Here is a 13,859-nt window from a genome sequence, read left to right on the forward strand (position 1 = left end):
GAGGACCGAAACGTTTGTACCTGTGTTGGACTGCAATTAAATACTTTAAAATTATGCCTGTTTGATTGCCAAGTTTCATTTGCTATTTGAATGGTTTTGGACCCTACTTGCACACCTATTCCAGCAGTGCTGCGTTTTTCTACACTATTATCTACTCCAGTACGTAAGCACGCTGAAGTGTCATGTCCTCTTCCACGTTCTCGTATAATGCTGGGGAAACATCCAATATCATTGCTCAATCTAACCTATCATGTGATTTCTTAAAAGTTCCCCCGAAGGAGACGTGAGGACATAACTTAGAGCGAGAATTTCACCACTTCACCAGCATAGAGTTGCATTGTGCCACATTGACAGAATATTTCAGAGTACAAAGGATCCCAAGGGGATTGAGGGTTCCAATTTGTCCAACCCTGTTTAGCGATCAGTCTGAGTACTGCATAAAATGTTAACATATCCTTAATAAATGCTCTTTTGATCTTATGACCCTAACAGTTGACTACTTACAGAAGGCTATTCTATCGATCAAAGAACAGGTAAAAAATATTGAGACTCAACTTGCTGCTACTATCTCTACAGAAGAACTCAGCACTAGTGATGAGCGAGTATGTTCTGTTAACCCTTTCGCCGAGTATGCTCGGGCCGAGCTCCGAGTATTTACAGCTGCTCGGTGATATGTTTGAATCACTCCCGTGTGCATGATTTGCGACTGTTTGACAGTTTTAATACATGGGAGGAATGTCTATTTCTTACACATTCCTCACATGTAATAAAGCTGTCAAACAGTTGCAAATCATGCACACAGGAGCGATTCAAACATATTACCGAGCAGCTGTAAATACTCGGAGCTCGGCCCGAGCATACTCGGCGAAAGGGTTAACAGAACATACTCGCTCATCACTCTACAAAACAAAATCAAGACGAGCATCGACCAGCATCAACGAGATACGGAGAGCAAGAAAAGGAATAAGTTTGCGAGAGATACCGAAGATTACGAGCAAGACTGGGTCTATAGATGGCAAAACAGATAGACCTCAAGAAATTATGCTCCCAGATTTGCCAAATCCACTACAGATTCTTCTACCTCCAGTTCGGACACGGACAGGAGGGACCTTTTTACCACTTCTGCTCCTTTTTTAGGTCAACGAAAAAGATATTCCCGAAGCAGAAGACCAGAAGAGGTGGCCAACACAAGCGGAAAAGTGGACTCGTGGACGAGTGATCCGCTCCCAGGCACAGTATGGTTGGTGGTAAATATATCCTCTAGGACTTTGAGCATTGCACAACTTTCTGTACTACAGAAGGGGTTATCTTTTTGCCCCACTAACAAGTACAACACATTAAATCTTGATATGCAGTTAGTGTTTTTATCTCTTACTACGCCTTAGGACACACTTTGCCAATGACACACTAGGCAATACCTTTTTTATTTCCTCTACCCTCTCTGTCAATACCTCCATCACGGCTGCCAGTCTCGGCCTATGCCCCAAAAGTTCATACAGACCTCCACATGGCTTATATGCGCTCAAGACTTTCATTGGTTTCACGGCTAGTGCCTTTCAGGACTTGCATTCCAAGGTAGACAAAGGGCTGCTTCATTACCAGTCCAATATTTCTCCCCTTAACAGTCAGAGCTGCAGAAGCCTTCAGGAAGAGAGCAATCTTATCATCAAACCGGCAGACTAAGGGGGTGCAATAGTAGTGATGTATAAAGGGGATTATCTCCTGGAAGTCAATAGACAACTTAACGATAACTCCACATACCAACAACTACCCCATGACTCAACACATCAAGTCAGGACTGCAATAGCATCTGTGTTGGAACATTTTCTCTCCAGAGGAGTGATCGATAGTAAGGCATGTGATTTTCTCACTAAGCAACATCCCATCACACTTGTCTTTTATGTACTCTTCAAAATTCACAAAAGCCTTGACCATCCTCGCGGTCGTCCTATAGTAACCTCAACAGATTTGCTTCTTTCACCTTTATCAATTTTCTTAGACAAAATATTGACACCTTTGATTAAAAAAACAATCCCTCCTTTTTACTAGATACAGGAGCTTTTCTCAGTTTTATCACTGATCTAAAATGTGTCCCCCCTAAATGCATCTTGGTTTCTTTTGATGTCAACAGCCTCTATACATGTATTTCACACTCTGAAGGTATACGTGCTTTACTCAGTCTGTTTCTTGAGTCACAGACAGATCCCCTTATCATTGAACTTGGCATTGAACTCCTGATCTTAGTTCTTAACAAAAATGATTTCTTGTTTCAAGATGCTTACTTCCTACAGACTAAAGGGACAGCGATGGGCTCTGACATGACCCCCCTTATGCCAACTCTCATATGGCTACCTTCAAGGCCCAAATAGTGTACTCTAATCCATTCTTCCATACTCACTCCATCGCATGGAAACGTTACATCGATGACATTTTTTACATATGAGGGGTGTCCACAGGAATCTCTAAATGAATTGTATGACCTTTTGAACTCCTCCTGGACAGACCTGGGCTTTACCATGACTCACAGTTCTCATCAAATCAGTTTCCTGGATACCATGGTCCTCAAGGACCAACAAGGATTACTAACCACTGACATACACAAAACCTACCGATCAAAACGGTCTCTTACACTTTACGAGTAATCACTCTTTACAAATGAAACGGTCAATTCCAAAATCCCATTTCCAGCGGGTAAATAGGATAGTGAGTAATGATCAATTACACTCACAGAGGTTACCGGAAATGTGCCACAAATTTGAGGAAAGGGGCTATCCCCCTGAAATCCTACACCAACATAACACACCTTCAGCTCACACCCATCCTAAAACCATGAACCAGATTCTGTTTGTCCACACTTACCATCCGTTCGCATACATCTTGCACAAAGCCATCCTGAGACATTGAAACATTCTACAATCTGCTTATCCCCACATCCCAGAGTTCCAACAACCATTTTTTCCATGTTTCAAACAGGCACCCAATCTCAAGGATTGACTAGTTTGTGCCGACGTGGGCCTCACACATACCTGGGTTAAACAACATTTTTTACAAATTCCTAAGAGGGGGACCTTCCCCTGCTTGCAGTGCCACCAATGCAACAACATCCTACATGGGAACACCATTTACCATCCCCATACTGGTAAACAATACCCGGTCAAAGGGTATTTTACCTGTTACACCAACTTCATATTATACTTCATTAAATGCCCTTGTGGTCTGGCATACATTGGTGACACGATACAACCACAAGCATAAGTCCACAATTAGATGCAAGAATCTACTACACTCTTGCTACAACATTTTGTTACATTAGGCCATAACATATCTCAACTCAAGTTCCAGGTCATTGAACAGGTGCTTTCCCCTAGACGCGGAGGAGACCGTGCACGCCTATTGAAGATAAGGGAGGCCTTTTAGATCCATGAACTTCAAACCCTTACCCCCAGGGGGCTCAATAGGGAATATGTTTAATTGTCATTCCTGTGATAATTTTAGAGAGAACTGCATAAGTTGTACCACATTGTTGTCAGCCTTGAGTTTTTCACTGTTGGAGTGTACATATATGTGCTTTGAGATACAGTATTTGCATGTCATTTTAGAGAGATTAATTTTCTTTCATTATCATGGTACTAATTTTGCATTCTTTATGTTGTAGAACGGCTTCTCCTTATTTTAATCACTGATCATCATCCTCCACGGCCCACAGGCTGATCCACTTACACCTGTTCACCTCCTGTCATATTTCCAGGCTTATTATTCTTTTGTCCTATAGTCCTGCACGGCTTCCATCCTTCATCCCACAGTGGAACGCAAACTCCCCTGTTCTGGAACGCACTCCACCCACTCAGAACACAGTCTTCCTGCTGTTGGAACGCAGGACGCAGCCTCTGACATGCACGTTCTGCACCGTGGAACGCACGTTCGCGCTCAGTTTCTCCAGTCACGCCTCCTATGCCTTCAGGCAATTAATAGCAGCGTATGACACGGCGTCACTTCCTGACGTCACTGCTATCCAGACACCGCCTTCTAACACTTCAGTCCACTTCCAGGAATGTTACACCAGCGGTTCACCCTGATTGGTCTCCTGGGACATTAGTTCCAGCCCTCTGACCACATATACTAGGCTTTCTCCTCCCTTGACATGGCGACCTTAGGAACCAGTGGCAGATACCATGTTCCACGCCTGTCATACTTCCTGCTCTCACTACTGGGTATGTTTCTACATATATCTGCTGGTCCCTATTGGATAATTCCCTATGGGGCTGATGTTCTTATGGCTGTTTGTCTCCCTAGATCCTGTCTTTCCACTGAGACACTGTGTCCTTCCTGCTTTTACCTTTAACTATATTCCTAGCAGTCTGGTAGGTCACACTTATTATACAGCCATTATGTGCACTCTATTGCAATGTTTTTGAATTTCAGAAATACCTTATGACAGTTTATTTCTAGTACCGTATTTTTTGGACTATAAGGCGCACTTTTTTCCTCCAAAATTTTGGAGGAAAGTGGGGGGTGCATCTTATAGTCCGATATACATAAAATACTGTGGCTGTGAGTGGTGGGGGATGTGGGGGAAGTGACAGTGACGGAGTAGCGGTGCACAGGAGGAAGCAGCCGCCTGCGGCAGCCTACACTGTGCCCACTACTAAAGAAAATTAATATTCACTGCTCCCCACGTCCATGGGCGTGGGGAGCAGTGAATATTCATTTTCCTTAATAACCGGCACACTGTGCCTGCAGCGCGGCTCCTGGTAAGTATGGCACCCTGTATGTATGGCCCCCTGTATGTATGGCCCCCCTCATCCCTGTATGTATGGCCCCCCTCATCCCTGTATGCATGGCCCCCCTCATCCCTGTATGCATGGCCCCCCTCATCCCTGTATGCATGGTCCCCTTCATCCCTGTATGCATGGTCCCCTTCAGCCCTGTATGTATGGCCCCCCTCAGCCCTGTATGTATGGCCCCCCTCATCCCTGTAGGCATAGCCCCCCTCATCCCTGTAGGCATAGCCCCCCTCATCCCTGTAGGCATGGCCCCCCCTCATCCCTGTAGGCATGGCCCCCCCTCATCCCTGTAGGCATGGCCCCCCCTCATCCCTGTAGGCATGGCCCCCCTCATCCCTGTAGGTATGGCCCCCCTCATCCCTGTAGGTATGGCCCACCTCATCCCTCTATGCATAGCCCCCTTCATCCCTGTATGTATGGTCCCCTCATCCAGGTATGCTTGGCATCCCCTGATCCCCCTCACGCTGCACAGAAAAAAAAAAAAAACTTTCATACTCACCTCCTCTCTCCTCCAGTGCAGTGTCCAGCTCTGTGGCGGAATAGTCACCGCTCCTCACGCTGGGACTCTGTGCGTGGGGAGCAGTGAGCATTCATTCTCCCTAATAGTGCGCACGCTGTAGCCGCACCGCGGCTCCTGCTGCGCTCGGCTGTCAGCGTCCCCACTATTAAAGGCCATGAATATTCACCACGACTTAACAGGGCATCATGACCACATTTTTTGCTTACATTTTTTTTTCTATTTTCCTCCTCTAAAACCTAGGTGCGTCTTACAGACCGAAAAATACGGTACTTTTTAAGCTTTTGTCTGATATATGTAGTTTTTAATTTTTTGGTCTTTATGCTGCAGTACACACTGATGAAGGTCTTGAGGACCAAAACAATTGTACCCGTGTTGGACTGCAATTAAATACATTAAAATTATGCCTGTTTGAGTGCCAAGTTTCATTTGCTATTTGAATGGACCCTACTTGTTCACCTATTCCAGCAGTGCTATTATCTGAGAAGAATCTGTGACTTCTCTGCATTTAGTGGTTACTACTCACCTGGGTAGTCATATGTAGGAATCTCCTCTTTACACCGCTCATCACCGCTCACATATGTCTCTGTAGTATTAATATGGGTCAGATCTTCAACCTGAAACAAATATTGTAAAAGTCACAGACAGATGAAGAAGTCACATCTATGATCAGCTCTAATCCTGCCATCTCCACCGTCCTCATTACACAAGTATAAAACATATAATACTGGTGGATAAAACAAGACTGAACACAAGACCTTCACAGCCATCTACACATCATAGGGGAGACCTCAAAACATCTTCTCTCCATCTACCTGATGATCCTGAGGAATATTGGGATCTTCTTGTTTACAGTCATGTGGAAGAAGAGGACGGGGACATCTCTCTGGTGTTGTCCTCTTACTGGACAGATCTGGAGGAAACACATACAGGGACTGAATTAATTCTTTACATACAGATAATTATAGACTGTGTGTATTTAGTCCTGTCTATTACCTGGTGATGTGAGGGACTGGGGAATCTCCATCATGACGTCCTTGTACAGATCTTTGTGTCCTTCTAAATACTCCCACTCCTCCATGGAGAAATAGACAGCGACATCCCGACACCTTATAGGAACCTAACAGATACAACGATACATTCATCCCCCGATCCCTTCATAGCGTTACTGTATAATGTCCCAGCATTCCCAGCAGTGTCACCTCTCCAGTCAGCAGCTCAATCATCTTGTAGGTGAGTTCTAGGATCTTCTGGTCATTGATGTCCTCATGTATCAGGGGGTGAGATGGATGCCCTGTGATTGGGCTCAGGGGTCTTCCCCATCCCTCAGACACAGGGTCCTGACAGCGCTCACTAGAGGTCTTCTTCACTACTGTGTAATCCTGGTTATGGAGAGACACATTAATAAATCTCACTCCAGACATTTCCCGAGTCCTCGCCTCTCCAGTTCTGTCCACCTGTTATTCCCATAGATAAGAATGATGCAATGTGATGTCATCAGAATCTCTCACCTCTCCAGTAAGCCGGAAGAGGATCTCTAGGGTGAGGTGTAATATCCTCTCCGCCATCTTGTCCCTGTCCATATCCATGCTTAATAGATGAATCAGAAAATTTTTCTTATTTAAAGGATCCGATATTGTAGAGACCTGAATGAGAAGAACATGAGCCGATGTAAATTCATAAAAATCCTGTGTAATAATAAAATCACTGGAGATAATAAGGGAAACATATGAGATTTACTATTTTATACTATTTAGTTTTCTTCTTTACATCTAGTAACGTTAGATCTCAGGTCTGATTCACACACAGAAGTTTGAGACATTTATAAAAGTTTGTTTGTAAGAACATCAAGATAGGAGGTATTTGATGCCAAACTCTCCATGTACAATGTATTTTTTTCTCTGGATATGATAGGAGTTTTTTAGCATTTTCATGTACCGGATTGGTGTATAAGACGACTTTTTAACCCCTGAAAATCTTCTCAAAAGTCAGAAGTCGTCTTATACGCCGGGTGTCATCGTATAGGGCGTATACTCCTATACTCCGAATGTTGGGGGGATATATATATATATATATATAATATATATATATATATATATATATATATATATATATATATATATATATATATATATATATATATATATAATGTGTGGTGTGTGGGGGGAGCGGCAGCGGTGGAGGAGCGGGGCACAGGAGGCAGCAGCCACCTGCTGCAGCCTACACTGTCCCCGCTGCTATTGAAAATGAATATTCAGTGCTCCCCATGCCCATGGGGAGCACTGAATGTTCATGCTCTTTAATAGCGGTACACAGTGTAGCCACGCTGCGGCTCCTGCTGCTGCCGGAATCGCCTGTGCCGGCTGTTAAAGGACATGAATATTCAACCTCTCTCTACGCCCATGGGTGTGGGGAGGGGGTGAATATTCATGCTCTTTAATAGTGGTACACAGTGTAGCTACGCTGCGGCTCCTGCTACTGCCGGAATCACCTGTGCCGGCTGTTAAAGGACATGAATATTCAACCTCTCTCTACGCCCATGGGTGTGGGGAGGGGGTGAATATTCATGCCCTTTAATGAGCGGGCACAGGAGACAGCCGGCAGCAGCAGGAGCCGCAGCGCGGCTCCTCTGTGTACCAGCTATGAAGGAGAGTGAAGTCACTGCTCCCTGCGCACACAGTCCCGGCGTGGGGAGCAGTGACTTCCGGCAGCTGAGCTCTCCTTGTGAGCCGCGAATCGTAGTGACGTCATGCGCAGCTCACATGGAGAGATCAGTGCAGGCAGACAGGATGCAGTGCTGGAGGAGAGAGAAGAAAGTTGAGTAGGAGTGTTTATTTTTTTTTATGTGCAGCATGATGGGGATTAGGGGGACCATGCATACCGGGACAGGGATGAGGGGTGCCATGCATACCGGGACAGGGATGAGGGGTGCCATGCATACCGGGACAGGGATGAGGGGTGCCATGCATACCGGGACAGGGATGAGGGGTGCCATGCATACCGGGACAGGGATGAGGGGTGCCATGCATACCGGGACAGGGATGAGGGGTGCCATGCATACCGGGACAGGGATGAGGGGTGCCATGCATACCGGGACAGGGATGAGGGATGCCATGCATACCGGGACAGGGATGAGGGGTGCCATGCATACCGGGACAGGGATGAGGGGTGCCATGCATACCAGGACAGGGATGAGGGGTGCCATGCATACCAGGATGGAGGGGTTCCATGCATACCAGGATGGGGGATTGCCACGTATAAAAGGAAGGGGGGGGGGGGCATATATACCAGGATGGCGGATATTGTCAGAATTGGGGGACATTACCCCTATACTAGTGTCAGCAGAAGACCCCCTCCCCCTTAAAAGTACATCGTGAACACATTTTTTTATCTTTCCCCCATCTCTCATATCTTCCCCACCTGATCTATCTATCATAATAAACGACATCACTCTTTCCGCTGTACCGACAATCCGCTGCCTCGGAGTAACCCTTGACTCTGCCCTGTCCTTCAAACCCTACATCCAAGCTCTCGCCACCTCCTGTCGCCTCCAGCTCAAAAACATTTCCAGAATCCGTCCTTTCCTCAACTCTAACTCTACTAAACTGCTTGTGCATGCCCTCATCATCTCCCGCCTCGACTATTGCAACATCCTCCTCTGTGGCCTCCCTGCTAACACTCTCGCACCCCTCCAGTCCATCCTCAACTCCGCTGCACGACTCGTTCATCTCTCGCCTCGCTACTCCTCTGCTAAGCCCCTTTGCAAATCGCTTCACTGGCTCCTAATTGCCCAGCTCATCCAGTTCAAACTACTAACACTGACCTACAAAGCCATCCATAACCTCTCTCCTCCGTATATCTCTGAACTAATCTCCCGATATATTCCCTCACGTAACCTCCGGTCCTCCCACGACCTCCTTTTCTCCTCCACACTTATCCATTCCTCACGCAATCGCCTCAAAGATTTCTCCCGAATATCCCCCATCCTATGGAATTCTGTGCCTCAACACGTCCGATTATCCACCACATCCGGATCCTTCAGACGGAACCTGAAAACCAATCTCTTCAAGAAAGCTTACATCCTGCAATGACCCCGCTGCCTCCTCAACAACGCCGAAGCTACTACTACTGCAACCCCCCAACCTACTGTCTCCTCCCTATTCCCGTAGAATGTAAGCCCGCAAGGGCAGGGCCCTCTTCCCTCCGTACCAGTCTATCATTGTTACTTTGTTTACTGTAGTGATATTCTTATTTTGTATGTAACCCCCATGGAATCAATGGCGCTATATAAATTAATAATAATAATAATAATAATAATAATTTTTTGCTTACATTTTCTTCTATTTTCATCCTCTAAAACCTAGGTGAGTCTTATGGTCCGGTGCGTCTTATAGTCCAAAAAATACGGTATTTATGGTAATTTATAAGCCCTCCCTGTCTCCAAGACTATCAGGGCGGTAGCACATCCCTCTGGACCGCCCTTGTATCCTATTACTGGTACCTCCTTCTCTGCCTCTCTGATCTCGCTCCTGAGGACTGCAGTGATGAGGTGAGGGGGCGCCTCACCGGGAAAGTGTAAGTGAAGCAAGCTGCAGGCGTCCCCCTCACCTCGTCACTGTAGTCCTCAGGAGCGAGATCAGAGAGGCAGAGAAGGAGGTACCAGTAATGATACAAGGGCCAGAGGGATGTGCTACCGCTCTGATAGTCTTGGAAAAAACTGTAAAAATCACTGCACACGTAGAGAGGTATGGTATGCTTTAGGTGAAACTTTATTTAAAGGGTGATGCTTGAGGCGACTAGTGGACGTTTCGGCCAACACTTGGCCGAAACGTCCACTAGTCGCCGCAAGCATCACCCTTTAAATAAAGTTTCACCTAAAGCATACCATACCTCTCTACGTGTGCAGTGATTTTTACTGACGGAACCACTGGCTCCCTTCACTAGGACCGTGCCTTTCCACTTTGTTGAGTGCTAGCCTTCATCGTTTCCACTGATAGTCTTGGAGACAGGGAGGGCTGGACAGGCAGGGAGAGCTGACCAATCCAAGCAGGATTTGTATACAACAACCAGCCAATCGCCGGTAAGGTTCATCACTTTAAAATTACCATATTGAAATCAAATCTGATTTTTTTTTTTAATTTTTACCGTATTTGCGTTAGAAGAGGGGTAGTCTTATACGGCGAGTATATCCCAAATCCTTTATTTTAACTGGAAAAGTTGGGGTCATCTTATACACCCAGTCGTCTTATACTCCGGCAAATACGGTAGGTTTCCATATATTACATGACAAACACCCCCAAAAAATACAATTGGGGATGGAGGTAGTGTGCAGACATTATACAGTGTGTGGGTGGATGGTGGTACTAGGGGGAACAGTATACTGTGTGTGGGGGCCATGAAAGGGGCACTGTACTATGGGAGCAATACATGATTCCTTCACAAAAACACCCTAAATATAACATTTTCAAAACAACCCCACAATTTGTGAATCTTCAGGTAAATCGCTATCTAACCATTTGATTAGAGCTGATATTATTAAGCTAAAGTGTCTAAACAGACTTTCTTTCAAATCCATAAAGGGGCACTTTTCAGTGTTTGTCATTCCAGAACTGTGTGAGGATTATTAGAGGTGATAGTTTTCCCACCAATTAGAAGGGACACATGTGGATATTGGTGGTTTTTACTGGCTATATTTCTGGTGTGAATTACTCAGTAAAGTGCCCTTGTGTTAAAGGGGTTGTCCACTACTTTATATGATCCCTCAATGTATTCCCCCAGGGAAGTGTTTCTCTAAATACTTTGTGGTGCCTTTTCTGCCTGTGAGCGGCGCTATCACTGGCCGCTCACAGGCATCACGTGACCTCCCGGTTCAGCCGGCTCTGACATCTGATGTCACGTCATGTTCCGGCTGCAGCAGGGGGTACTCACTTCTGTGTTCCACGGTGGATGCTGGGCTGTGGGCGGGGTTACCCTGCGCATCACACCCGGTATCCACCGCGCACTCTCCCTCTCCTCATTTACTGGGAAAGCACGCGGTGGATGCTGGGTGTGATGCACGGGGTAACCCCGCCCACAGCCCAGCATCCACTGCGGGGAGCGCGTCACTGATGTCACACCTCACTTGACGTGACATCACGTCACGTGATGCCTCTGAGCGGCCAGCGATAGCGCCGCTCAGAGGCAGAAAAGGCACAGCAAGGTATTTGCAAAAACATTTCTGGGCCCCGGGGGGATAAGTTGGGGGGTTCATATAAAGTAGTGGACAATTTCTTTAAAGTGGACATTGGACAAACACCACGATCAATTACAATCAGACTGAAGGAACATGGCTCCTCTATTCGGCTCTATGAGTCTAGGATGAAATCCACTGCGGCCCCTGCAAGAAAAAGAATGAAGAAGAGCAGAAGTTTGTTGAGACCACCGTGGCCAGACATTTCTCGGAGATGGTGATAAAAGTTCTGATCTCCGATGGTCGGTGTTAGAAGAGATGACCGCAGCGGATTCACAATCACAACGCTGTAAACTTCTACAGAGACGTGTTCTGGATTTACTCCCTAGAATCACTTTCTCCCAAGGGGTTAAATGACGTCTGTAACGTCAACGTATTTCTATGAAGCTTCTTCTCTGAACTTTATTCCTCTGTTGTCTGTCGGGGAGTTGTTTTCTAAAAAAAAATATTTTTGTGTGTTTTTTTTCTTTTAGTTTACTGGGTTTGTAATGGGGGTGCCTGATAGACGCTTCTCTAATACTAACTGTTACAATTGATAACAGCTGACAATACACAGCTGATGTAAACCCAAAAAATATTACCCCGGTTGCCAACATACCAGGGCAATTGGGAAGAGGCAGGCAAAGTGCCAAAATTTGTCGCATCTAATTGGATTTTCCAATTCTGGGGCTGCTGTGGACTGGTATTTTTAGGCTGGAAGGGGCCAATATCCATGGACCTTCCCAGCTGGATAATATCAGCCCAAAGCTGTTTTCTTTACCTTAGCTGGTCATCAAAAATAGGGGGGAACTCCACATCATTTTTTTAAATGTTAGACAGCCTCAACACATGCAGGGATTGCCTGTTTGTTAGGGAATCCTCACGTGTTGAAGCTGTTTAACAGCCGCAAATCATGCAGACACAGGAACTCGAACATAATATACGAGCGCTCCAATGATACTCAGTTGTGCTCGAGCGTGCTCGGTTAACCCCTTATCTAAAGACCATTCGCTGATCACTAGTTCTTGGCTCTTACCGAAAGACCCCCGCAATGCGATGCTCGGCCCACTGTCCTCAGAAAGTATAGTAGTTCAAGGAGAGTTGTTATAGGAGGGAGTGCTTAGATTAATGTCCACTCCCTCCCCCTAAATATTATAAAGTTGCACCCTTTAGTTCCTTATCGGAGCATGTTCCCTCATCACTACCGATAACAAGATGTGGCCGGCCAATCGCAGTAATGCCACTAGAAAACATGGCTACAGCACTACAGTGTATGGCAGGCAATGCCCGAATGTATATTGGCCGTATAACAGACACAAGACATACGGGGGGCGGACTACAACTCCCCCGATACTCGATCCAGTAATGGAGAGATAATCACCAGTATCTACATTACTGTGCTGGAGCTAGGAGAGGAATAATGGCGTTGTGTGAGGACTTCTCTGGGCTTCTGTCCTTCATCCTGCTGTCGTCTGAATGGATCTAATGTGGACGGGAACCAGCTAAGCCGCATTCTGTCCACAGCTGTTACCTCACTGTTCACACCACACAGAGACCCCAAAAGAGTCTCCGTGCTGAAGGGGTTAATGCCCCCTGCGCCCAGTAATGGGGTCTCCACATACCTCCACCTGCAGAGCCGCCACCACATATATGGCTGCTCTGTGCGCACAGGAGCTGTGATGAGGTCACAGGAGGGGAGGAGTCAGGGGTCACATGATCAGGGGCCTCAGTGGATGCAGGACTCTGCTGTGCTGGTTGTCATGGTGCTGGATGAGCTGAAGTTTATGTGTGGGGTCAGGAGGGGTTTACAGTGTGGATGTAGCAGAGCCGCGTGTGTATGAGGTGTACGGAGCGGAGCCGCGCGTGTACGAGGTGTACGGAGCAGAGCCGTGTGTACGAGGTGTACGAAGCGGAGCCGCATGTGTACGAGGTGAACGGAGCGGAGCCGCGCGTGTACGAGGTGTGCGGAGCGGAGCTGCGTGTGTACGAGGTGTACGGAGCAGAGCCGCGTGTGTACGAGGTGTACGGAGCAGAGCCGCGTGTGTACGAGGTGTACGGAGCAGAGCCGCGTGTGTACGAGGTGTACGGAGCAGAGCCGCGTGTGTACGTGGTGTACGGAGCGGAGCCGCATGTGTACGAGGTGTACGGAGCGGAGCCGCGCGTGTACGAGGTGTACGGAGCGGAGCCGCGTGTGTACGAGGCGTACGGAGCAGAGCCGCGTGTGTACGAGGCGTACGGAGCAGAGCCGCGTGTGTACGAGGCGTACGGAGCAGAGCCGCGTGTGTACGAGGCGTACGGAGCAGAGCCGCGCGTGTACGAGGCGTACGGAGCAGAGCCGCGCGTGTACGAG

The 13,859-nt window shown here is 47.0% G+C and overlaps 1 protein-coding gene across 1 annotated transcript in view; it reads right to left on the minus strand.

Moving 5' to 3' along the window:
• The window catches only part of LOC141191550 (uncharacterized), a 29,886-nt gene extending 16,694 nt beyond the window's left edge, over positions 1-13,192 (minus strand). The window contains exons 1-6 of the mRNA XM_073661453.1: positions 13,132-13,192; positions 6,813-6,947; positions 6,504-6,683; positions 6,298-6,421; positions 6,117-6,214; positions 5,828-5,918 (exon numbers count right to left, since the gene is read on the minus strand). Coding sequence (XP_073517554.1) covers positions 5,828-5,918; positions 6,117-6,214; positions 6,298-6,421; positions 6,504-6,683; positions 6,813-6,890 — 571 coding nt within the window. The 5' untranslated portion in view covers positions 6,891-6,947; positions 13,132-13,192. The remainder of the gene's footprint in view (positions 1-5,827; positions 5,919-6,116; positions 6,215-6,297; positions 6,422-6,503; positions 6,684-6,812; positions 6,948-13,131) is intronic.
• Positions 13,193-13,859: the final 667 nt, after the last annotated feature.

This window comes from Phyllobates terribilis, unplaced genomic scaffold, assembly GCF_046119375.1.
Source record: "Phyllobates terribilis strain yellow unplaced genomic scaffold, ASM4611937v1 Scaffold_47__1_contigs__length_9908305, whole genome shotgun sequence".
Classification (NCBI taxonomy): Eukaryota; Metazoa; Chordata; class Amphibia; order Anura; family Dendrobatidae; genus Phyllobates; species Phyllobates terribilis.